Below are 26646 nucleotides of genomic sequence, written 5' to 3'. Positions count from 1 at the left end.
TTTTGGGGCTTTTTGGGAGGAATTTTGGGCTTAATTTTGGGATTTTTAAGTGGATTTGGGGTGGATTTTTTGGGAGAATTCTGGGATTTTTTTGGGAATTTTTTAGGGATTTTTTGGGAGGAATTTTGGGCTTAATTTTGGGATTTTTGGGTGGATTTGGGGTGGATTTTTTGGGACAATCCTGGGATTTTTGGGGGATTTTTGAGCAGATTTGGGGTGGATTTTTTGGGACAATCCCGGATTTTTTTTGCTGGATATTGGGCTAAATTTAAAATTCTAATTTTTCCCAATTTTGGCCTTTTTTTGGTGTTTTTTTTTCCCCCCTCAGTACTGCAAATTCCTGGCGCTGGGGCGCCCGTTCAGCTTCACGCAGCAGGACATGCCTCACCTGCGCCGCCTGATGTACAAGGAGCTCTGCCACTGCCAGCTCGCCCTCTGAACCCCCCAAAATTTGGGGGAACCCCCTCGGGAACCCCAAAATCCCCAAAAAAAGCGAAAAAACGCAAAAAACCCCGCGGAAATCGGGCTGGGAATGGCCAAAATGTGGCCAAAAATGTGATTTTTTTTTAAAAGGGGTGGGCGGGGCTTGGTGGAGTGGGCGGGGTTTGGGATGGGCGTGGCTTGGTGTGGGCGGGGCTTGGGGAGGCCACCACAATTTGGGGAATTTTTTTTTTTTGGGTTTGGATTTCCCAAAAAATTCCCTAAAAATTCTTCAAATCCCTCAAAAATTCCTCCCCCCAAAAAATTGCCAAAATCTCCCAAAAATTTCCCCAAAAATTCCCAAAATTCCCCCAAAATTCCCCCAAAATTTCCCCAAAATTTTCCCAAAATTCCCCCAAAATTCCCCCAAAATTTCCCCCAAAATTTCCCCAAAAATTTCCCCAAAATTTCCCCAAAATTTCCCCCAAATTTTCCCAAAATTTCCCTCAAAATTCCCAAAAATTTCCCAAAAAATTCCCAAAATTTCCCCCAAAATTCCCAAAAATTTCCCCGAAAATTCCCAAAATTCCCCCAAAAATTCCCAAAATTTCCCCAAAATTTTCCAAAAAATTTCCCCAAAAATTGCCAAAATTTCCCCAAAATTTCCCCAAAAATTCCCAAAATTCCCCCAAAATTCCCCCAAAATTTCCCCAAAATTTTCCCAAAAATTTCCCCAAAATTTCCCCAAAATTTTCCCCAAATTTTCCCAAAATTTCCCCCAAAATTCCCAAAAATTTCCCAAAAAATTCCCAAATTTCCCAAAAATTCCCAAAATTTCCCCCAAATTCCCGGGCTGGGGGTGGGGGAGGGGCCAGGGGGGGTTTTGGGGGTCCCCAAATTTTCCGGAATTTTCCGTTCCGAAGCCGACACAGAAAAAAATTTGGAAATAAAACTTTGGAAAACTTTAAAAAAAAATATTTTTTTTGGGAAATTTTTTGGGGTTTTTTGGGTTTTTTGGGGTAATTTTGGGGGGGTTGGGACATTTTGGGTTATTTTTGGACATTTTTTGGGGGATTTTTGGTGTTTTTTGGACATTTTTTGGGGGATTTTTGGATTATTTTGGGGGAATTTGGGGCCATTTTTGGGGGGGATTTTTGGACTTTTTTTTTGGGATTTTGGGATTTTTTTGGGGAGATTTTTGGACATTTTTTGGGGGGAATTTTTGATATTTTTGGGGAGGATTTTTGGACATTTTTTTGTTTATTTTTGGACATTTTTGGGGAGGATTTTGGGATATTTTTGGGTGGATTTCGGGATATTTTTGAGTGGATTTTTGGACATTTTTGGGGGATTTTTGGGGGGATTTGGGGACATTTTTGGGAAAATTTGGGGGTTTTTGGGGTAATTTGGGGGGGGTTGGGACATTTTGGGTTATTTTTGGACAATTTGGGTTATTTTTGGACATTTTGGGGTTATTTTTCGACATTTTTTGGGGGATTTTTGGATATTTTTGGGGGGGATTTTTGAGATTTCTTTGGGATATTTTGGGGGAATTTTGGGGGGATTTTTGGACATTTTTTGTTTATTTTGGGGCACTTTTTGGAGGTATTTTTTGGACATTTTTTGGGATTTTTGGATTTTTTGGTGGCGATTTTTGGACATTTTTGGGGGATTTTTTTGGTGTTTTGGGGGATTTTTGGGGGGATTTTTGGACATTTTTTGGAGGCATTTTTTTACTTTTTTGGGGATTTTTGGATTTTTTGGGGGGGCATTTTTGGACATTTTTGGGGGGGATTTGGGAATATTTTGGGGGGATTTTTGGACCTTTTTTGGGTGATTTTGGATTTTTTGGGGGATTTTTTTGATATTTTGGGGGGATTTTTTGATATTTTGAGGGGGGCTTTTTTGGACATTTTTTGGGGAATTTGGGGATATTTTTGGGGGGATTTGGGGATATTTTTGGGGGGATTTTTGGACATTTTTGGGGGGGATTTGGGGATATTTTTGGGGGAATTTTTGGACATTTTTTGGGGGGATTTGGGGATATTTTGGTAGGGATTTTTGGACATTTTTGGGAGATTTGGGGGGAATTTTTGGGGGGATTTGGGGATATTTTGGGGGGATTTGGGGACATTTTTGAGGGGATTTTTGGAGATTTTTGGGGGGATTTGGGGCCATTTTTGGGGCCTTCCTGGGGGGGGGTCGCACCCACCCCGGGGGGAGGGGGAGGGGCGCCATCCCTCCCTCCCCTCCCCCCTCCCGCTCAATTCCGGTGCGCGGCCCCTTTAAGAGCCCCTCCCCCTTTTTTTGGGGCCTCCCCTCCCCCCTTCCCCCCATTCCATTTTGGCCTGTTCCATGTGTGTGTGTGGGGGAGGGGGACGCCCGAACCCCCCCTCCCCTCCGCCAGCACTTGGTCCGCCCTGACCACGCCCCCCGCGCCGCGCGCTCATTGAGACAATGAAGAGGGGGCGTGGCCCCGCCCGGACCCGCGCGGCTCGCAGCCAATGGGCGCGCGGCGGGGGCGTGGCCGCGGGGGCGGAGCGGACCAATGGCGGCGCAGGGGGGAGGCGCGGCCTGGGCGCTTCTTAAGGCGGCGCCGGGCGGGGGGGGGGCGAGAGCGGAGCGCGGCGATGTCGGCGAGTCACGACAGCCGGTGCGACACGGGGCGATACCGGGGGCGGCGGGGGGGGGGGGGGGGGGGGCGCCGGGACCGCCGGAGGTGCCCACGGGGGGGAGGGAAGGGACGCGCGACCCCCGCGTGAGGGGAGGGTCGGATGTATGTGGGGAGAGGGGAGGGAATGGCGGCGATTTCGCGATTTTCTGAGGGGAGCCCGGCGCTTTTTCGCCGCTCCCCGCCGCCCCGCGGGGTTTTCCGCCGCTTTTTTTCCCGTTTTTTTGCCGTTTTTCCGCCTTTTTTTTTTAATTCTTCCCCCCCACCCCCACCCCTCGCCCCACGTGGTCGGCGCCGCGCGCGCGCCTCCATTGTTCCCCCCCCCCTCCTCCCACGGCGGGCGCGGTGACGTCACGCGCGGCGCGCGGATTGGCCGGTTGGTGGCGGGGGGACCGGAAGTGGGCGGAGCTTCGCCTTCACGGCGCGACTTCCGGTGGCGCCGCGTGGTCGGAGTGGGGGAGGGGGGAAGGGCTCGGCGCCGCTTCCGGTCACGTGGGCGGGAGGGGGGGGGAAAAGGCGCGGGAATGTCGCGATAGGGCGGCGGTGACGTCACGACACGGGGCGGTGACGTCACGGCGGCGCGGTTTAACAGCCCTACCCCCCGAACCCCGACAGATCTCGCGAGAGCGGCCCCGAGGGGATGGAGCCGGACGGGGTCATCGAGGTCAGGAACTGGGAAGGGTTAAATCAAACTGGGAGGGGTTAAATCAAACTGGGAAGGGTTAAATCAAACTGGGAGGGGTTAAATCAAACTGGGAAGGGTTAAATCAAACTGGGAAGGGTTAAATCAAACTGGGAGGGACTGGGAGGGGTTAAATCAAACTGGGATGGACTGGGAAGGGTTAAATCAAACTGGGAGGGGTTAAATCAAACTGGGAAGGGTTAAATCAAACTGGGAAGGGTTAAATCAAACTGGGATGGACTGGGAGGGGTTAAATCAAACTGGGATGGACTGGGATCAAACTGGGAGGGGTTAAATCAAACTGGGATGGACTGGGAAGGGTTAAATCAAACTGGGAAGGGTTAAATCAAACTGGGATGGACTGGGAGGGGTTAAATCAAACTGGGATGGACTGGGAGGGGTTAAATCAAACTGGGAAGGGTTAAATCAAACTGGGATGGACTGGGAAGGGTTAAATCAAACTGGGAAGGGTTAAATCAAACTGGGAAGGGTTAAATCAAACTGGGAGGGACTGGGAGGAGCTGGAATCAAACTGGGAAGGGTTAAATCAAACTGGGAGGGACTGGGAGGGGTTAAATCAAACTGGGAAGGGTTAAATCAAACTGGGAGGGACTGGGAAGGGTTAAATCAAACTGGGAAGGGTTAAATCAAACTGGGAGGGACTGGGAAGGGTTAAAATCAAACTGGGAGGGACTGGGAGGGGTTAAATCAAACTGGGATGGACTGGGATCAAACTGGGAGGGACTGGGATCAAACTGGGATGGACTGGGAAGGGTTAAATCAAACTGGGAAGGGTTAAATCAAACTGGGAAGGGTTAAATCAAACTGGGAGGGACTGGGAGGGGTTAAATCAAACTGGGATGGACTGGGAAGGGTTAAATCAAACTGGGAGGGGTTAAATCAAACTGGGAAGGGTTAAATCAAACTGGGAAGGGTTAAATCAAACTGGGAGGGACTGGGAGGGGTTAAATCAAACTGGGATGGACTGGGAAGGGTTAAATCAAACTGGGAGGGGTTAAATCAAACTGGGAAGGGTTAAATCAAACTGGGAAGGGTTAAATCAAACTGGGAGGGACTGGGAGGGGTTAAATCAAACTGGGAGGGGTCAGGGCCATACTGGGATGGACTGGGATTGTTCCGGTTTGTACCAGTTTGTACCAGTTTGTACCAGTCTGTCGCAGGCCACGGGGCCCAGTACTGGTCCGTACTGGTCCTTACTGGTCCATACTGGTCTGTACTGGTCTGTACTGGTCTGTACTGGTCCATACTGGTCCATACTGGTCTGTACTGGTCTGTACTGGTCTGTACTGGTCCGTACTGGTCCATACTGGTCCATACTGGTCTGTACTGGTCTGTACTGGTCCGTACTGTTCTATATTGGTCTGTACCGGTCTGTACTGGTCCTTACTGGTCCTTACTGGTCCGTACTGGTCTGTACTGGTCTGTACTGGTCTGTACTGGTCCTTACTGGTCCGTACTGGTCTGTACTGGTGCAGAGTAACTGGCACGAGGTTGTGGACAGCTTTGACGAGATGAACCTGTCGGAGGCGCTGCTGCGCGGGATCTACGCCTACGGCTTCGAGAAACCCTCGGCCATCCAGCAGAGAGCCATCCTGCCCTGCATCAAAGGTAACCTCACCTGGGCACACCTGGGAACACCTGGGCACACCTGGGAACACCTGGGCAGGTGTGCAGGACCCATCCCAGTATAGACCAGTAACCCCCAGTATAGACCACGGCTTCGAGAAACCCTCGGCCATCCAGCAGAGCCATCCTGCCCTGCATCAAAGGTAACCTCACCTGGGCACACCTGGGAACACCTGGGCACACCTGGGCAGGTGTGTGGGACCCGTCCCAGTATGAACCAGTATAGACCAGTAACCCCCAGTACAGCCCACGGCTTCGAGAAACCCTCGGCCATCCAGCAACGGGCAATCCTGCCGTGCATCAAAGGTAACCTCACCTGGGAACACCTGGGCACACCTGGGCACACCTGGGAACACCTGGGCAGGTGTGACCAGTTCAAACCAGTATAAACCAGTATAGACCAGTATAGCCTCAGTGCCCCCAGTACAGCCCACGGCTTCGAGAAACCCTCGGCCATCCAGCAACGGGCAATCCTGCCCTGCATCAAAGGTAACCTCACCTGGGCACACCTGGGAACACCTGGGAACACCTGGGCAGGTGTGTGGGACCCATCCCAGTATAGACCAGTATAGACCAGTAACCCCCAGTACAGCCCACGGCTTCGAGAAACCCTCGGCCATCCAGCAGAGAGCCATCCTGCCGTGCATCAAAGGTAACCTCACCTGGGCACACCTGGGCACACCTGGGAACACCTGGGCAGGTGTGTGGGACCCGTCCCAGTATGAACCAGTATAGACCAGTAACCTCCAGTATAGACCAGACCACGGCTTTGAGAAACCCTCGGCCATCCAGCAGAGCCATCCTGCCATGCATCAAAGGTAACCTCACCTGGGCACACCTGGGCACACCTGGGAACACCTGGGAACACCTGGGAACACCTGGGAACACCTGGGCAGGTGTGTGGGACCCATCCCAGTATAGACCAGTATAGACCAGTACAGCCCCAGTGCTCCCAGTACAGCCCACGGCTTCGAGAAACCCTCGGCCATCCAGCAGAGCCATCCTGCCGTGCATCAAAGGTAACCTCACCTGGGCACACCTGGGAACACCTGGGCAGGTGTGACCAGTATAAACCAGTATAGGTAGGTAGAGCCCCAGTGCTCCCAGTGCACACCTGTGGGGACACACACACACCTGTGACACACACCTGTGACACACCTGTGCTGACACACCTGTGACACACCTGTAGGCACACACACACCTGTGACACACCTGTGCTGACACACCTGTAGGCACACACACACCTGTGACACACCTGTGCTGACACACCTGTAGGCACACACACACCTGTGACACACCTGTGCTGACACACCTGTAGGCACACACACACCTGTGACACACCTGTGCTGACACACGTATCTCACCTGTGTCCCCAGGTTATGACATCATCGCGCAGGCGCAGTCGGGCACAGGTCACACCTGTGCTCACACACCTGTGCTGACACACCTGTGCTGACACACCTGTAGGGACACACACGCACACACACACACACACACCTGTGCTGACACACCTGTGCTGACACACCTGTAGGGACACACACACACACACACACCTGTGCTGACACACCTGTAGGGACACACACACACACACACACCTGTGCTGACACACCTGTGACACACCTGTAGGGACACACACACACCTGTGCTGACACACCTGTGCTGACACACCTGTCTGTTCACCTGTCGCAGGTTATGACGTCATCGCGCAGGCGCAGTCGGGCACAGGTAAAACCTGTGCTGACACACCTGTGCTGACACACCTGTGCTGACACACCTGTGCCACACCTGTAGGGACACACACACACCTGTGCTGACACACCTGTGCCACACCTGTAGGGACACACACACACCTGTGCTGACACACCTGTGCCACACCTGTAGGGACACACACACACCTGTGCTGACACACCTGTGCTGACACACCTGTAGGGACACACACACACCTGTGCTGACACGCCTGTGACACACCTGTAGGGACACACACACACCTGTGCTGACACACCTGTGACACACCTGTAGGGACACACACACACCTGTGCTGACACACCTGTCTGTGTTCACCTGTCGCAGGTTATGACGTCATCGCGCAGGCGCAGTCGGGCACAGGTCACACCTGTGCTGACACACCTGTCTCACCTGTGTCCCCAGGTTATGACGTCATCGCGCAGGCGCAGTCGGGCACAGGTCACACCTGTGCTGACACACCTGTGCTGACACACCTGTGCTGACACACCTGTGCCACACCTGTAGGGACACACACACACCTGTGCTGACACACCTGTGCTGACACACCTGTAGGGACACACACACACCTGTGCTGACACGCCTGTGACACACCTGTAGGGACACACACACACCTGTGCTGACACACCTGTGACACACCTGTAGGGACACACACACACCTGTGCTGACACACCTGTCTGTGTTCACCTGTCGCAGGTTATGACGTCATCGCGCAGGCGCAGTCGGGCACAGGTCACACCTGTGCTGACACACCTGTCTCACCTGTGTCCCCAGGTTATGACGTCATCGCGCAGGCGCAGTCGGGCACAGGTCACACCTGTGCTGACACACCTGTGCTGACACACCTGTGCTGACACACCTGTGCTGACACGCCTATGACACACCTGTAGGCACACACACACCTGTGACACACCTGTGCTGACACACCTATCTCACCTGTGTCCTCAGGTTATGACGTCATCGCGCAGGCGCAGTCGGGCACAGGTCACACCTGTGCTGACACACCTGTGCTGACACACCTGTGCTGACACACCTGTGCCACACCTGTAGGGACACACACACACCTGTGCTGACACACCTGTGCTGACACACCTGTAGGGACACACACACACCTGTGCTGACACGCCTGTGACACACCTGTAGGGACACACACACACCTGTGCTGACACACCTGTGACACACCTGTAGGGACACACACACACCTGTGCTGACACACCTGTCTGTGTTCACCTGTCGCAGGTTATGACGTCATCGCGCAGGCGCAGTCGGGCACAGGTCACACCTGTGCTGACACACCTGTCTCACCTGTGTCCCCAGGTTATGACGTCATCGCGCAGGCGCAGTCGGGCACAGGTCACACCTGTGCTGACACACCTGTGCTGACACACCTGTGCTGACACACCTGTGCTGACACGCCTATGACACACCTGTAGGCACACACACACCTGTGACACACCTGTGCTGACACACCTATCTCACCTGTGTCCTCAGGTTATGACGTCATCGCGCAGGCGCAGTCGGGCACAGGTAAAACCTGGTGCTGACACACCTGTGACACACCTGTCTGTGTTCACCTGTCGCAGGTTATGACGTCATCGCGCAGGCGCAGTCGGGCACAGGTCACACCTGTGCTGACACACCTGTGCTGACACACCTGTCTCACCTGTGTCCCCAGGTTATGACGTCATCGCGCAGGCGCAGTTGGGCACAGGTCACACCTGTGCTGACACACCTGTGCTGACACACCTGTCTCACCTGTGTCCGCAGGTTATGACGTCATCGCGCAGGCGCAGTCGGGCACAGGTAAAACCGCCACCTTCGCCATCTCCATCCTGCAGCAGGTGGAGCTGGAGCTCAAGGCCACGCAGGCGCTCGTGCTGGCCCCCACCCGCGAGCTGGCCCAGCAGGTATGAACCAGTATAAACCAGTATAAACCAGTATGGACCAGTATAAACCAGTATGGACCGGTACCAGCCGGTTTGGGGGGGTTCTGACCAGTTCAAACCAGTACAAACCAGTCTGGAGGGGCGGGGACAGGTGTTAGTGGTTGGTAGGGGAGGGTGGTGCGCCTGTGCAGGGACCAGTATGAACCAGTATAAACCAGTATAAACCAGTTTGGACCAGTTAGGACTGGTATAAACCGGGTTGGACCAGTAGAAACCATTCTGGAGTGGTTTGGACCAGTTCAAACCAGTTCAAACCAGTCTGGAGGGGCGGGGACAGGTGGAGAGCGCCCCCTGGTGGCTGCTGGGGGAGGGTGGTGTGCCTGTGCAGGGACCAGTATAAACCAGTTTGGACCAGTATGAACCGGTATAGGCCAGTGTCAGTAACACCAAACCAGTATAAACCAGTATTAGCTGGTCTTAATGGCTCCAAACCAGTATAAACCAGTATAACCCAGTCTTAATGGCTCCAAACCAGTATAAACCAGTATAACCCAGTGTTATTGACACCAAACCAGTATAAACCAGTATAACCCAGTCTTAATGGCTCCAAACCAGTATAAACCAGTATAACCCAGTGTTATTGACACCAAACCAGTATAAACCAGTATAACCCGGTCTTAATGGCTCCAAACCAGTATAAACCAGTATAACCCAGTGTTATTGACACCAAACCAGTATAAACCAGTATAACCTGGTCTTAATGGCTCCAAACCAGTACAAACCAGTATAACCCAGTGTTAATGGCTCCAAACCAGTATAAACCAGTATAAACCATTCCAAACCCGTATAAACCCTTCCAAACCAGTATAAACCAGTATAAACCATTCCAAACCAGTATAAACCATTCCAAACCAGTATAAACCCTTCCAAACCAGTATAAACCAGTATAAACCATTCCAAACCAGTATAAACCATTCCAAACCAGTATAAACCCTTCCAAACCAGTATAAACCATTCCAAACCAGTGTAAACCATTCCAAACCAGTATAAACCATTCCAAACCAGTGTAAACCATTCCAAACCAGTATAAACCATTCCAAACCAGTATAAACCAGTATAAACCATTCCAAACCATTCCAAACCGGTCTGTACCAGTCCATACCAGTATAAACCAGTATAAACCATTCCAAACCAGTATAGACCATTCCAAACCAGTACAAACCATTCCAAACCGGTCCGTACCGGTCCACACCAGTATAAACCAGTATAAACCATTCCAAACCAGTATAAACCATTCCAAACCAGTATAAACCAGTATAAACCATTCCAAACCAGTATAAACCATTCCAAACCAGTACAAACCAGTATAAACCATTCCAAACCAGTGTAAACCATTCCAAACCAGTATAAACCATTCCAAACCAGTATAAACCAGTATAAACCATTCCAAACCAGTATAAACCAATATAAACCAGTATAAACCATTCCAAACCAGTATAAACCAGTATAAACCATTCCAAACCAGTATAAACCAATATAAACCAGTATAAACCATTCCAAACCAGTATAAACCCTTCCAAACCAGTATAAACCAGTATAAACCATTCCAAACCAGTATAAACCATTCCAAACCAGTGTAAACCATTCCAAACCAGTATAAACCATTCCAAACCAGTATAAACCAGTATAAACCATTCCAAACCAGTATAAACCATTCCAAACCAGTTTAAACCAGTGTAAACCATTCCAAACCATTCCAAACCAGTATAAACCATTCCAAACCAGTATAAACCATTTCAAACCAGTATAAACCATTCCAAACCAGTTTAAACCAGTATAAACCATTCCAAACCAGTCCGTACCGGTCCAAACCATTCCAAACCAGTATAAACCAGTATAAACCATTCCAAACCAGTATAAACCAGTATAAACCATTCCAAACCAGTATAAACCAGTATAAACTATTCCAAACCAGTATAAACCATTCCAAACCAGTATAAACCAGTACAAACCATTCCAAACCAGTATAAACCATTCTAAACCAGTATAAACCATTCCAAACCGGTCTGTACCGGTCCACACCAGTATAAACCAGTATAAACCAGTATAAACCATTCCAAACCAGTGTAAACCATTCCAAACCAGTATAAACCATTCCAAACCAGTATAAACCATTCCAAACCAGTGTAAACCATTCCAAACCAGTATAAACCATTCCAAACCAGTGTAAACCATTCCAAACCAGTATAAACCATTCCAAACCAGTATAAACCAGTATAAACCATTCCAAACCAGTACAAACCATTCCAAACCAGTCCGTACCGGTCCAAACCATTCCAAACCAGTATAAACCAGTATAAACCATTCCAAACCGGTATAAACCATTCCAAACCAGTACAAACCATTCCAAACCGGTCCGTACCGGTCCACACCAGTATAAACCAGTATAAACCATTCCAAACCAGTATAAACCATTCCAAACCAGTACAAACCATTCCAAACCAGTGTAAACCATTCCAAACCAGTATAAACCATTCCAAACCAGTATAAACCATTCCAAACCAGTATAAACCATTCCAAACCAGTGTAAACCATTCCAAACCAGTATAAACCATTCCAAACCAGTGTAAACCATTCCAAACCAGTATAAACCATTCCAAACCAGTATAAACCAGTATAAACCATTCTAAACCAGTATAAACTATTCCAAACCAGTGTAAACCATTCCAAACCAGTGTAAACCATTCCAAACCAGTATAAACCATTCCAAACCAGTGTAAACCATTCCAAACCAGTACAAACCATTCCAAACCGGTCCGTACCGGTCCACACCAGTATAAACCAGTATAAACCAGTATAAAGCGGCGCGCGCAGCCCCCGCCGCCTGGGCAGGGCGGGGCGCGCTGGCCCCGGTCCCGAATCCGGCGGGGGCAGAGCAGCTCCCAGTTCATCCCAGTGCGGCGCCGTGCCCAAACTGGTTCATGCCTGGGGCACACGCTGACCGCAGCCGTGACGTCAGCGATGACGTCATCGCAGCCCCCAGGGGGAGGGGCAAAACCTGCGGGGGGCGGGGATTTGGGGGATTTTTGGGGGGATTTTTGGGATTTTTGGGGTTTTTTTGGGGGATTTTTTGGGTTTTTTTGGGGGATTTTTTGGGGTTTTTTTTTGGGATTTTTTGGGTATTTTGGGGTTTTTTTGGGGGGATTTTTTGAGTTTTTTTGGGGGATTTTTTGGGGTTTTTTGGGTATTTTTGGGGTTTTTTTGGGGGTTTTTTTGGGATTTTTTGGGGCTTGTTTGGGGCATTTTTTGGGTATTTTTGGGGTTTTTTTGGGGGGATTTTTGGGATTTTTTGGGGGTTTTTTGGGGTTTTTTGGGGTTTTTTTTGGGATTTTTTGGGGGTTTTTTGGGATTTTTTGGGTATTTTTGGGGTTTTTTTGGAGGGATTTTTTTGGGGTTTTTTTTGGGGGATTTTTTGGGGTTTTTTTTTGGGATTTTTTGGGTATTTTTGGGGTTTTTTTGGGGGGTTTTTGGGGGATTTTTGGTATTTTTGGGGTTTTTTGGGGTTTTTTTTTGGGTTTTTTTTTGGGATTTTTTGGGGCTTTTTTGGGGGATTTTTTGGGTTTTTTGGGGTTTTTTTGGGGGATTTTTTGGGGCTTTTTTTGGGGTTTTTTTGGGGATTTTTTGGGTATTTTTGGGGTTTTTTTGGGGATTTTTTGGGATTATTTGGGCTTTTTTGGGGGATTTTTTGGGGGACTTTGGGGGGATTTTTGGTATTTGGTGTTTTTTTGGGGGGATTTTTGGGGTTTTTTTGGGGGATTTTTTTAGGGTTTTTTTGGGGGATTTTTTGGGGTTTTTTTTGGGATTTTTTGGGTATTTTGGGGTTTTTTTGGGGGGATTTTTTGAGTTTTTTTGGGGTTTTTTGGGGGTTTTTGGGGGGATTTTTGGGATTTTTTGGGGTTTTTTGGGGTTTTTTGGGTTTTTTTTTTGGGATTTTTTGGGGGTTTTTTGGGATTTTTTGGGTATTTTTGGGGTTTTTTTGGAGGGATTTTTTTGGGGTTTTTTTGGGGGATTTTTTGGGGTTTTTTTTTGGGATTTTTTGGGTATTTTTGGGGTTTTTTTGGGGGTTTTTTGGGGGATTTTTGGTATTTTTGGGGTTTTTTGGGGTTTTTTTTGGGTTTTTTTTTGGGATTTTTTGGGGCTTTTTTGGGGGATTTTTGGGTATTTTTGGGGTTTTTTCGGGGGATTTTTTGGGGCTTTTTTTGGGGTTTTTTTGGGGATTTTTTGGGTATTTTTGGGGTTTTTTTGGGGGATTTTTTTGGGATTATTTGGGCTTTTTTGGGGGATTTTTTGGGGGACTTTGGGGGGATTTTTGGTATTTGGTGTTTTTTTGGGGGATTTTGGGTTTTTTTGGGGGATTTTTTGGGTTTTTTTGGGGGATTTTTTGGGGTTTTTTTTTGGGATTTTTTGGGTATTTTTGGGGTTTTTTTGGGGGATTTTTTGGGTTTTTTTGGGGCATTTTTTGGGGTTTTTTGGGTATTTTTGGGGTTTTTTTGGGGGGATTTTTGGGATTTTTTGGGGTTTTTTTGGGGTTTTTTGGGGTTTTTTTTTGGGATTTTTTGGGGGTTTTTTGGGATTTTTTGGGTATTTTTGGGGTTTTTTTGGAGGGATTTTTTTGGGGTTTTTTTGGGGGATTTTTTGGGGTTTTTTTTTGGGATTTTTTGGGTATTTTTGGGGTTTTTTTGGGGGGTTTTTGGGGGGATTTTTGGTATTTTTGGGGTTTTTTGGGGTTTTTTTTGGGTTTTTTTTTGGGATTTTTTGGGGCTTGTTTGGGGGATTTTTTGGGTATTTTTGGGGTTTTTTGGGGGGATTTTTGGGGGCTTTTTTTGGGGTTTTTTTGGGTATTTTTGGGGTTTTTTTGGGGGATTTTTTGGGGCTTTTTTTGGGGGTTTTTGGGGATTTTTGGGTATTTTTGGGGTTTTTTTGGGGGATTTTTTTGGGATTATTTGGGCTTTTTTGGGGGATTTTTTGGGGGACTTTGGGGGGATTTTTGGTATTTGGTGTTTTTTTGGGGGATTTTGGGTTTTTTTGGGGGATTTTTTTGGTTTTTTTGGGGGGATTTTTTTCAGTTTTTTTGGGATTTTTTGGGTATTTTTGGGGTTTTTTTGGGGGGATTTTTTGGGTTTTTTTGGGGCATTTTTTGGGGTTTTTTGGGTATTTTTGGGGTTTTTTGGGGGGATTTTTGGGGTTTTTTGGGGGTTTTTTTGGGTTTTTTTGGGGGGATTTTTTGGGGTTTTTTTGGGGGTGGATTTTTTTGGGTTTTTTTGGGGGATTTTTTGGGGTTTTTTTGGGTATTTTTGGGGTTTTTTTGGGGAATTTTTTGGGGTTTTTTAATGGGATTTGAGCGGGGATTTGGGGTTTTTTGGGCTGCTTTTTCTATCTATGACATCACCGATGACATCACAGATCCAGAAGGTGCTGATGGCCCTCGGGGACTGAATTTGAGTGCTGGAATTGGGGATTTTATTGGGGTTTTTAATGGGATTTTAACATTTTTTGTGGGATTTGAGCGGGGATTTTGGGGTTTTTTGGGCTGTTTTTTCTATTTATGACATCACCGATGACGTCACAGATCCAGAAGGTGCTGATGGCCCTCGGGGACTACATGGGGGCCTCAAAAATGGGAATTTTTAATGGGATTTTGGGGTTTTTAATGGGATTTTTGGGGTTTTTTATGGGATTTGAGCGGGGATTTTGGGGTTTTTTGGGCTGTATTTTCTCCCGATGACATCACTGATGATGTCACCAATGACGTCACAGATCCAGAAGGTGGTGATGGCCCTCGGGGACTACATGGGGGTCTCAAAAATGGGAATTTTTAATGGGATTTTGGGGTTTTTTATGGGATTTTTGGGTTTTTTATGGGATTTGAGCGGGGATTTTGGGGTTTTTTGGGCTGTATTTTCTCCCGATGACATCACTGATGATGTCACCGATGACGTCACAGATCCAGAAGGTGGTGATGGCCCTCGGGGACTACATGGGGGTCTCAAAAATGGGAATTTTAAATGGGATTTTGGGGTTTTTTATGGGATTTTTGGGTTTTTTATGGGATTTGAGTGGGGATTTTGGTTTTTTTTGGGCTGTATTTTCTCTCTATGACATCACCGATGACATCACAGATCCAGAAGGTGCTGATGGCCCTCGGGAACTATATGGGGGTCTCAAAAATGGGAATTTTAAATGGGATTTTGGGGTTTTTAATGGGATTTGAGTGGGGATTTTGGTTTTTTTTGGGCTGTATTTTCTACCTATGACATCACTGATGATGTCACCGATGACATCACAGATCCAGAAGGTGCTGATGGCCCTCGGGGACTACATGGGGGGCTCAAAAATGGGAATTTTAAATGGGATTTTGGGGTTTTTAATGGGATTTTGGGGTTTTTAATGGGATTTGAGCGGGGATTTTGGGGTTTTTTGGGCTGTATTTTCTATCTATGACATCACCGATGACGTCACAGATCCAGAAGGTGCTGATGGCCCTCGGGGACTACATGGGGGCCTCAAAAATGGGAATTTTTAATGGGATTTTTGGGTTTTTTATGGGATTTGAGAGGGGATTTGGGGCTTTTGGGGCTGCTTTTTCCAATTATGACATCACTGATGATGTCACTGATGACATCACAGATCCAGAAGGTGCTGATGGCCCTCGGGGACTACATGGGGGCCTCAAAAATGGGAATTTTTAATGGGATTTTGGGGTTTTTAATGGGATTTTTGGGTTTTTTATGGGATTTGAGCGGGGATTTTGGGGTTTTTTGGGCTGTATTTTCTATTTATGACATCACCGATGACGTCACAGATCCAGAAGGTGCTGATGGCCCTCGGGGACTACATGGGGGCCTCAAAAATGGGAATTTATAATGGGATTTTGGGGGTTTTTTATGGGATTTGAGCGGGGATTTTGGGGTTGTTGGGCTGCTTTTTCTATTTATGTTGTCATTGATGACATCACCGATGACGTCACAGATCCAGAAGCTGCTGATGGCCCTCGGGGACTACATGGGGGGCATCAAAAATGGGAATTTTAAATGGGATTTTGGGTTTTTAAATGGGATTGTCACGTTTCTAATGGGATTTGAGTGGGGATTTTGGGGTTTTTTGGGCTGTATTTTCTATTTATGACATCACCGATGACGTCACAGATCCAGAAGGTGCTGATGGCCCTCGGGGACTACATGGGGGCCTCAAAAATGGGAATTTATAATGGGATTTTGGGGGTTTTTTATGGGATTTGAGCGGGGATTTTGGGGTTGTTGGGCTGCTTTTTCTATTTATGTTGTCATTGATGACATCACCGATGACGTCACAGATCCAGAAGCTGCTGATGGCCCTCGGGGACTACATGGGGGGCATCAAAAATGGGAATTTTAAATGGGATTTTGGGGTTTTTAATGGGATTTGAGTGGGAATTTTGGGGTTTTTGGACTGTATTTTCTCCCGATGACATCACTGATGATGTCACCGATGACGTCACAGATCCAGAAGGTGGTGATGGCCCTCGGGGACTACATGGGGGCCTCGTGCCACGCCTGCATCGGCGGCACCAACGTCCGGGCCGAGGTGCAGAAGCTGCAGCTGGAGGCGCCGCACGTCGTGGTGGGGACGCCGGGGCGCGTCTTCGACATGCTCAACCGCCGCTACCTGTGTGAGTGACCCCAAAAAACCCAAAATTCACCCCAAAAATGGGATCGGCACCCTCGAAAACCCCAAAGGGACCCCTCAGAGGAGCCAAAAATGGGAAAAATCCCGTTCAAAATGGGCTAAAAATGGGAAAAATGGGATTTAAATGGGCTCAGGGAGGGCTCAAGCGGCGCTACCTGTGTGAGTGACCCCAAAAAACCCAAAATTCACCCCAAAAATGGGATCGGCCACCCCGAAAACCCCAAAGGGACCCCCTGGGGGAGCCAAAAATGGGAAAAATCCCGTTCAAAATGGGCTAAAAATGGGAAAAATGGGATTTAAATGGGCTCAGGGAGGGCTCAAGCGGCGCTACCTGTGTGAGTGACCCCAAAAAACCCAAAATTCACCCCAAAAATGGGATCGGCACCCTCGAAAACCCCAAAGGGACCCCCTGGGGGAGCCAAAAATGGGGAAAAATGGGAAAAATCCCGTTAAAAATGGGCTAAAAATGGGATTTAAATGGGAAAAGAATGGTAAAAATTCCATTAAAAATGAGCTAAAAATGGAAAAAAAATGGGAAAAGTCGCATTAAAAATGGGGAAAAAATGGGAAAAAATGGGAAAAAAGTGACAAAAATCCCATTAAAAATGAGCTAAAATTGGCCAAAAATGGCACAAAATGGGGAAAAAGGGCAAAAAAGTGGCAAAAATCCCATTAAAAATGGGCTAAAAATGGGAAAAATCTCGCTTAAAATGGGCTAAAAATGACAAAAAATGGCAAAAAATGGGGAAAATGGCAAAAAAATGGGGAAAATCCCATTAAAAATGGGCTAAAAATGGCAAAAAATGGGGAAAATGGGGAAAATTCCATTAAAAATGGAAAAAAATCCCATTAAAAGTGGGGTAAAAATGGCAAAAAATGGGAAAAAATGGGAAAAGAATGGTAAAAATTCCATTAAAAATGGGCTAAAAATGGGAAAAATTGAAAAAATGGGAAAAGTCGCATTAAAAATGGGGAAAATGGGAAAAAAATGGGGAAAAAAGTGACAAAAATCCCATTAAAAGTGAGTTAAAAATGGCAAAAAACGGGAAAAAATGGCACAAAAAGGCAAAAATCTCATTAAAATTGAGCTGAAAATAGCAAAAAATGGGAAAAATCCCATTAAAAATGGGAAAAAAATGGGAAAAAATGGGAAAAAATGGGGAAAATGGGAAAAAAATCCCATTAAAAGTGGGAAAAAATGGGAAAAAAATCCCATTAAAAATGGGAAAAAATGGGAAAAAATGGGAAAAAATCCCATTAAAAATGGGGAAAAAAATGGGAAAAATCTCATAAAAAATGGGTAAAAAATGGGAAAAATCCCATTAAAAATGGGAAAAAATGGGAAAAAAATCCCATTAAAAATGGGAAAAAAAAATGGGAAAAATCTCATTAAAAATGGGTAAAAAATGGGTAAAAAATGGGAAAATCTCATTAAAAATGGGAAAAAAAATGGGAAAAATCCCATTAAAAATGGGAAAAATGGGAAAAATCTCATTAAAAATGGGGAAAAAATGGGAAAAATGGGAAAAAAATGGGAAAAAAGTGAAAAAATCTCATTAAAAATGGGAAAAAAAGGGAAAAATCCCATTAAAAATGGGTAAAAAATGGGTAAAAAATGGGAAAATCTCATTAAAAATGGGCAAAAAATGGGAAAAAAATGGGAAAAAAATGGGAAAAATCCCATTAAAAATGGGAAAAATGGGAAAAATCTCATTAAAAATGGGGAAAAAATGGGAAAAATGGGAAAAAAATGGGAAAAAAGTGAAAAAATCTCATTAAAAATGGGAAAAAAAGGGAAAAAATCCCATTAAAAATGGGAAAAATGGGAAAAAATCCCATTAAAAATGGGGAAAAATGGGAAAAAATCCCATTAAAAATGGGAAAAAAAATGGGAAAAATCCCATTAAAAATGGGCTAAAAATGGTAAAAAATGGGAAAACTCCATTAAAAATGGGTTTAAAATGGCCAAAAATGGGAAAAAACGGAAAAAAAATTATAAAAGTCACATTAAAAATGGGGGAAAAATGGGAAAAAAAGGGAAAAAATTGGAAAAGTCCCATTAACAATGGGCCAAAAATGGGAAAAAAAAGCAAAAAATGGGAAAAAATGGGAAAAATCTCATAAAAAATGGGAAAAAATGGGAAAAATCTCATTAAAAATGGGCAAAAAATGGGAAAAAAATGGGAAAATCTCATTAAAAATGGGAAAAAAATGGGAAAAAAATGGGAAAAATCTCATTAAAAATGGGAAAAAATGGGAAAAATGGGAAAAAAATGGGAAAAAAGTGAAAAAAATCTCATTAAAAATGGGAAAAAAAGGGAAAAAATCCCATTAAAAATGGGAAAAAATCCCATTAAAAATGGGAAAAATGGGAAAAATCCCATTAAAAATGGGAAAAAAAATGGGAAAAAATCTCATTAAAAATGGGAAAAAAATGGGAAAAAATCCCATTAAAAATGGGGAAAAATGGGAAAAAAATCCCATTAAAAATGGGCAAAAAATGGGAAAAATCCCATTAAAAATGGGAAAAAATGGGAAAAAATGGGGAAAAAAAAGGGAAAAAATCTCATTAAAAATGGGGAAAAAATGGGAAAAAATCCCATAAAAAATGAGCTAAAAAAGGCCAAAAATGGGAAAATTCCGGGATTTTCCTCAATTTTGGGATTTTTGGGTGGAAAGTCCCAAATTTGGGATTTTTAGTTCACAAAAATTGGAATTTTTGGGGTTTTTTTCCTCGATTTTTGGGGATTTTTTCTCTGATTTTTTGGGTTTTTTTTTTTCTCTAATTTGGGGGTTTTTTTCTGTTTTTTGGGATTTTTGGGAATTTTGGGATTTTTTGGGATTTTTTGGGATTTTGGGACCCCTTGTGATGATCCCAAATTTGGGATTTTTTGGTTAAAAATCTCAATTTTTGGGGATTTTTTCCCCATTTTTTTGTGCTTCCCCCATTTTTTGGGATTGGGAATTTTGGGATTTTTGGGAATTTTGGGATTTTTGGGAATTTTGGGATTTTTTGGGTCCTCCTGTAATGATCAGACCCCCAGAAAAGATCCCAAATTTGGGATTTTTTGGTTAAAAATCTCCATTTTTGGGATTTTTCCCCATTTTTTTTGTGCTTCCCCCATTTTTTGGGATTGGGAATTTTGGGATTTTTGGGAATTTTGGGATTTTTGGGAATTTTGGGATTTTTTGGGACCCCCTGTAATGATCAGACCCCCAGAAGAGATCCCAAATTTGGGATTTTTTGGTTAAAAATCTCCAATTTTTGGGATTTTTTCCCCATTTTTTTGGGGTTGCCCCATTTTTTGGGATTGGGAATTTTGGGATTTTTGGGAATTTTGGGATTTTTGGGAATTTTGGGATTTTGGGTCCCCCTGTGATGATCTCAGCACCAGAAGAGATCCCAAATTTGGGATTTTTTGGTTAAAAAATTCCAATTTTTGGGATTTTTTCCCCTTTTTTTTTGTGCTTCCCCCATTTTTTGGGATTGGGAATTTTGGGATTTTTGGGAATTTTGGGATTTTTTGGGAATTTTGGGATTTTGGATCCCCCTGTAATGATCAGACCCCCAGGAGCGATCCCAAATTTGGGATTTTTTGGTTAAAAATCTCCATTTTTGGGATTTTTTCCCCATTTTTTTGGGGTTGCCCCATTTTTTGGGATTGGGATTTTTGGGAATTTGGGTTTTTTTGGGAATTTTGGGATTTTTTGGGCCCCCCTGTGATGAGCTGCGTGTCACCTGACCCCGGGGGGGGGTCCCGGCCCCGCGTCCTGCCCGGCCCCGACCCCAAAAACCCCCGGGGGCTGATCAGCGCCAGGACTGAGGGGGCACCCAAAAAATCCCAAAAAATCCCCAAAAAAACCCCAAAATCACCCAAAAAAACCCGAAATCCCACAAAAAAACCCCAAAAACCCCAAAATCATCCAAAAAAATCCCAAAAAATCCCAAAAAAAACCCCAAAATCACCCCCGAAATCCCCCAAAATCACCCAAAAAAACCCGAAATCCCACAAAAAAACCCCCCAAAAACCCCAAAATCACCCAAAAAATCCCAAAAAAAAACCCAAAAAACCACAAAATCAACCCAAAAATCACCCCAGAAATCCCCAAATCACCCAAAAAATCACCCAAAAAACCCCAAAATCCCCCAAAAATCACCCAAAAAAGCGCAAAATCTCCCCAAAATCACCCAAAAAACCCCAAAATCCCCCCAAAATCACCCAAAAAAACCCCAAAATCTCCCAAAAAAAACCAAAATCCCCCAAAAATCACCACAAAAAACCCAAAATCCCCCAAAAATCACCCAAAAAATCCAAAATTCCCCAAAATCACCCAAAAAACCCCAAAAATCCCAAAAAAAACCCAAAAAAACCCAAAATCAACCCAAAAATCACCCCAGAAATCCCCAAATCACCCAAAAAATCACCCCAAAAATCACCCCAGAAATCCCAAAATCCCCCAAAAATCACCCCAAAAATCCCAAAATCTCCCAAAAAATCACCCCAAAATCAACCCAGAAATCCCAAAATCTCCCAAAATCACCCAAAAAAAACCCAAAATCCCCTCAAAACCCCAAAATCCCCCAAAAATCACCCAAAAAATGCCCAAAATCCCCCAAAAATCACCCCAAAAATCACCCCAGAAATCCCAAAATCACCCAAAAAATCCCAAAATCTCCCCAAAAATCAATCCAAAAACCCCAAAATCACCCCAAAAATCCCAAAATCTCCCCAAAAATCAACCCAAAAACCCCAAAATCACCCCAAAAAACCCAAAATCCCCCAAAAATCACCCAAAAAAAACCCCAAAATCCCACAAAATCACCCCAAAATCCCCCAAAAATCAACCAAAAAAACCGAAAATCCCCCCAAAATCACCCCAAAAAAACCCAAAATCTCCCCAAAATCACCCGAAAAAATCTCGAAATTCCCCAAAAACCCCAAAATCTCCCCAAAAACCCCAAAATCTCCCCAAAAATCCCCAAAATGTCCCCAAAATCACCCGAAAAAATCCCGAAATTCCCCAAAAACCCCAAAATCTCCCCAAAACCCCAAAATCTCCCCAAAAATCAACCCAAAAACCCCAAATCTCCCCCCCAAAAACCAAAATCACCCAAAAAACCCGAAAATCTCCCCAAAAATCCCAAAAACTCCCAAAAAATCAGCCCAGAAATCCCCAAATCACCCCAAAAATCAACCCCAAAATCCCAAAATCACCCCAAAATCCCCAAATCAACCGAAAAATCAACCCAGAAACCCCAAAGTCTCCCCAAAAATCACCCCAGAAATCTCCAAAATCCCCCAGAAATCCCAAAATCACCCCAAAAACCCCAAAATCACCCCAAAAAAATCAAAAATCACCCCAAAAATTACCTCTAAAATCTCCCCAAAAATCACCCAAAAAATCTGGAAAATCACCCCAAAAATTTTCCCAAAATCTCCCAAAAATTTCTCAAAATCCTCCTAAAATCCCCAAAATTTTCTTAAAATTCCCCCAAAAGTTCTCCTGAATTCTCCCAAAAACCCCCAAATTTTCCCCAAAATTCTCCTAAAAACCCCCAAATTTTCCCAAAATCCCCAAAATTTCCCCAAAATTCTCCCAAAATCCCCCCAAAATCCCCATTTTTCCTCCCTAAAACCCCCAAACCCTCTGAAAAACGCCCGAATTTTCCCAGAATTTCCCCCAAAACCCCCAAATTTTCCCAAAATTTCCCCCAAAACCCCCAAATTCTCCCAAAATTTCCCCCAAAACCCCCAAATTTTTCCCAAAATTTCCCCCAAAAACCCATATTCTCCCAAAATTTCCCCCAAAACCCCCAAATTTTTCCCAAAATTTCCTCCAAAACCCCCAAATTTTCCCAAAATTTCCCCCAAAACCCCAAAATTTCCCCCAAAACCCCAAATTTTCCCAAAATTTCCCTCAAAAACCCCCAAAATTTTCCCAAAATTTCCCCCAAAACCCCCAAATTTTCCCAAAATTTCCCCCAAAACCCCCAAATTTTCCCAAAATTTCCCCCAAAACCCCCAAATTTTCCCAAAATTCTCCCAAAATCTTCCAAACTTCTCCCAAATTTTCCCAAAATTTCCCTATATTTCACCAAAATCCCCAAAATTTTCTCAAAATCTCCAAAATTCTCCTAAAATCCCCAAAGTTTCCTCAAAATTCTCCCAAAATTTTCCCCAAATCCCCAAAATTTCCCCTGAATTCTCCCAAAATCCCCAAATTTTCCCCAAAATTCTTCTAAAATCTCCCAAATTTTCCCTAAATTCTCCCCAAATCCCCCAAATTCTCCTAAAATCTTTCAAAATCCTCCCAAAATCCCCAAAATTCTCCTAAAATCTCCCAAAATCTTCCCAAATCCCCCAAAATCTTCCCAAAATCCCCCAAATTTCCCCTAAATTCTCTCAAAATCTCTCAAAACCCCCCAAAAATCCCCATTTTTCTTCCCTAAAACCCCCAAACCCTCTGAAAAACGCCCGAATTTTCCCAAAATTTCCCCCAAAACCCCCAAATTTTCCCAAAATTTCCCCCAAAACTCCCAAATTTTCCCAAAATTTCCCCCAAAACCCCCAAATTCTCCCAAAATTTCCCCCAAAACTCCCAAATTTTCCCAAAATTTCCCCCAAAACCCCCAAATTTTCCCAAAATTTCCCTCAAAAACCCCCAAATTTTCCCAAAATTTCCCCCAAAAATTCCAAATTTTCCCAAAATCTCCCTTTTTAGCCCCAAAGTTCATCAAGATGTTCGTGCTGGACGAGGCCGACGAGATGCTGAGCCGCGGCTTCAAGGATCAGATCTACGACATCTTCCAGAAGCTGAGCGGGAACACGCAGGTGGGGGGACCCCAAATCACCCCAAAATCCCCCCAAAAATCCCCAAAAATCCCCAAATTTGGGAAAAAAATTGGAAAAAAAAAGCAAAAAAAAACGGCCCCGAAACGCGAGGATTTCGGCCCGAAACGCGAGGGCGCGGCGCCCCCTGGTGGCTGCGGTGGGTAACGGCGGTTTGGGTTTTTTTGGGGGTTTTTCCCCAAAATTTTGGGGGTTTTGGGGAGGATTTTGGGGATTTTTTTCCCCAAAAAAATTTTGGGGGGATTTTGGGGAGGGTTTTTGGGAGAATTTTTGGGGTTTTGGGGAGGATTTTGGGGGTTTTTCCAAAAATTTGGGGGGATTTTGGAGAGAATTTTGGGAAAATTTTGGGGGTTTTGGGAGGATTTTGGGGATTTTTGGGAGAATTTTGGGGATTTGGGGGGGATTTTTGGGATTTTCCCAAAAATTTGGGGGATTTTAGGGAAGATTTTGAGGAGAATTTTGGGAAAATTTTGGGGATTTTGGGAGCATTTTGGGGATTTTTGGGGAAATTTTTGGGAGAATTTTGGGGATTTTGGGAGGATTTTGGGGATTTTTGGGAAAATTTTTGGGAGAATTTTTGGGGTTTTGGGGAGGATTTTGGGGGTTTTTCCAAAAATTTGGGGGGGTTTTGGGAGGATTTTGGGGATTTTTGGGAGAATTTTGGGGATTTTGGGAGGATTTTGGGGATTTTTGTGAGAATTTTGGGGATTTGGGGGGGATTTTGGGATTTTCCCAAAAATTTGGGGGATTTTAGGGAAGATTTTGAGGAGAATTTTGGGAAATTTTTGGGGGTTTTGGGAGGATTTTGGGGATTTTTGGGAGAATTTTGGGGATTTGGGGGGGATTTTTGGGATTTTCCCAAAAATTTGGGGGATTTTAGGGAAGATTTTGAGGAGAATTTTGGGAAAATTTTGGGGATTTTGGGAGCATTTTGGGGATTTTTGGGGAAATTTTTGGGAGAATTTTGGGGATTTGGGGAGGATTTTCCCAAAAATTTGGGGCATTTTGGGGAGGATTTTTAGGAGGATTTTTTTGGGAGAATTTTTGGGTTTTTCCCCAAAATTTGGGGGGATTTTGGGAAGGATTTTTAGGAGGATTTTTGGGATTTTTCCAAAATTTTGGAGTTTTGGGGAGTATTTTTGGGGTTTTTCCCAAAAAAAAAAATTTTGGGGGGATTTTGGGGATTTTGGGAGGATTTTTGGGGTTTTCTCCCAAAATTTTGGGGTTTTGGGGGAGGATTTTTGGGATTTCTTTTCCCCCAAAAAATTTTGGGGGGATTTTGGGGAGGATTTTGGGGATTTTGGGGAGGATTTTTGGGGATTTTTGGGAGGATTTTTGGGGTTTTTCCAAAAGTTTGGGGGATTTGGGAAGGATTTTTGGGAGAATTTTGGGGATTTTAGGAGGATTTTCGGGAATATTTTTGGGGGTTTTTCCTAAAATTTTGGGGGTTTTGGGGAGGATTTTTGGGATTTTTTTCCCCAAAAAAATTTTGGGGGGATTTTGGGGTGGGTTTTTGGGAGAATTTTTGGGGTTTTGGGGAGGATTTTGGGGGGTTTTCCAAAAATTTGGGGGGATTTTGGGGAGAATTTTGGGAAAATTTTGGGGGTTTTGGGAGGATTTTGGGGATTTTTGGGAGAATTTTGGGGATTTGGGGGGGATTTTTGGGATTTTCCCAAAAATTTGGGGGATTTTAGGGAAGATTTTGAGGAGAATTTTGGGAAAATTTTGGGGATTTTGGGAGCATTTTGGGGATTTTTGGGGAAATTTTTGGGAGAATTTTGGGGATTTTGGGAGGATTTTGGGGATTTTTGGGGAAATTTTTGGGAGAATTTTTGGGGTTTTGGGGAGGATTTTGGGGGTTTTTCCAAAAATTTGGGGGGGTTTTGGGAGGATTTTGGGGATTTTTGGGAGAATTTTGGGGATTTTTGGGAGGATTTTGGGGATTTTTGTGAGAATTTTGGGGATTTGGGGGGGATTTTGGGATTTTCCCAAAAATTTGGGGGATTTTAGGGAAGATTTTGAGGAGAATTTTGGGAAATTTTTGGGGATTTTGGGAGGTTTTTGGGAGGTTTTTGGGAGAATTTTGGGGTTTTGGGGGGGATTTTTGGGATTTTCCCAAAAATTTGGGGGATTTTAGGGAAGATTTTGAGGAGAATTTTGGGAAAATTTTGGGGATTTTGGGAGCTTTTTGGGGAAATTTTTGGGAGAATTTTGGGGATTTTGGAGGGATTTTTGGGATTTTCCCAAAAATTTGGGGGATTTTGGGGAGGATTTTTAGGAGGATTTTTTTGGGAGAATTTTTGGGTTCTTCCCCAAAATTTGGGGGGATTTTGGGAAGGATTTTTAGGAGGATTTTTGGGATTTTTCCAAAATTTTGGAGTTTTGGGGAGGATTTTTGGGATTTTTCCCCCAAAAAAACTTGGGGGGATTTTGGGGGTTTTTGGGAGAATTTTTGGGAGAATTTTGGGGATTTTGGGAGGATTTTTGGGGTTTTCCCAAAAATTTGGGGCATTTTGGGGAAGATTTTTAGGAGGATTTTTGGGATTTTTTTCCCAAAAAAATTTTGGGGGGATTTTGGGAAGGATTTCTGGGGGTTTTTCCAAAAGTTTGGGGGATTTGGGAAGGATTTTTGGGAGAATTTTGGGGATTTTGGGAGGATTTTTGGGAATATTTTTGGGGGTTTTTCCTAAAATTTTGGGGTTTTGGGGAGGATTTTGGGGATTTTTCCCCCCAAAAAAAATCTGGGGGGATTTTGGGGGTTTTTGGGAGAATTTTTGGGAGAATTTTGGGGATTTTGGGAGGATTTTTGGGGTTTTTCTCCCAAAATTTTGGGGTTTTGGGGAGGATTTTTGGGATTTTTTTCCCCCAAAAAAATTTGGGGGGATTTTGGGGAGGGTTTTTGGGAGAATTTTTGGGGTTTTGGGGAGGATTTTGGGGGTTTTTCCAAAAATTTGGGGGATTTTAGGGAAGATTTTGGGGAGAATTTTGGGAAAATTTTGGGGATTTTGGGAGGATTTTGGG

At 44.7% G+C, this 26646-nt stretch overlaps 1 protein-coding gene across 1 annotated transcript; it reads left to right on the top strand.

Annotated features, from left to right (window-relative positions):
* The first annotated feature begins 3003 nt into the window (after positions 1-3003).
* LOC128802284 (eukaryotic initiation factor 4A-I-like) lies at positions 3004-24076 on the top strand. Its single transcript, XM_053968568.1, has 7 exons — positions 3004-3073; positions 3707-3755; positions 5270-5402; positions 8931-9070; positions 16589-16757; positions 23498-23607; positions 24065-24076. Exons 1-7 carry the CDS (start codon positions 3051-3053, stop codon positions 24074-24076), a joined length of 636 nt encoding a protein of 211 aa, XP_053824543.1. The 5' UTR covers positions 3004-3050.
* Positions 24077-26646: the final 2570 nt, after the last annotated feature.

Source organism: Vidua chalybeata, chromosome 36 (assembly GCF_026979565.1).
Source record: "Vidua chalybeata isolate OUT-0048 chromosome 36, bVidCha1 merged haplotype, whole genome shotgun sequence".
Lineage (NCBI taxonomy): Eukaryota > Metazoa > Chordata > Aves > Passeriformes > Viduidae > Vidua > Vidua chalybeata.
Note: the sequence above shows the minus strand (reverse complement) of the source record. Positions and strands in the feature narration are given on the sequence as shown.

Excerpts from the sequence above, each read along its gene's own strand:
- LOC128802284 (XM_053968568.1), top strand. The coding sequence starts at position 3,051 with ATGTCGGCGAGTCACGACAGCCG. Across the intron at positions 3,074-3,706 it reads TCGGCGAGTCACGACAGCCG|ATCTCGCGAGAGCGGCCCCG; the intron begins GTGCGACACGGG and ends GAACCCCGACAG. Across the intron at positions 9,071-16,588 it reads CCCGCGAGCTGGCCCAGCAG|ATCCAGAAGGTGGTGATGGC; the intron begins GTATGAACCAGT and ends ATGACGTCACAG.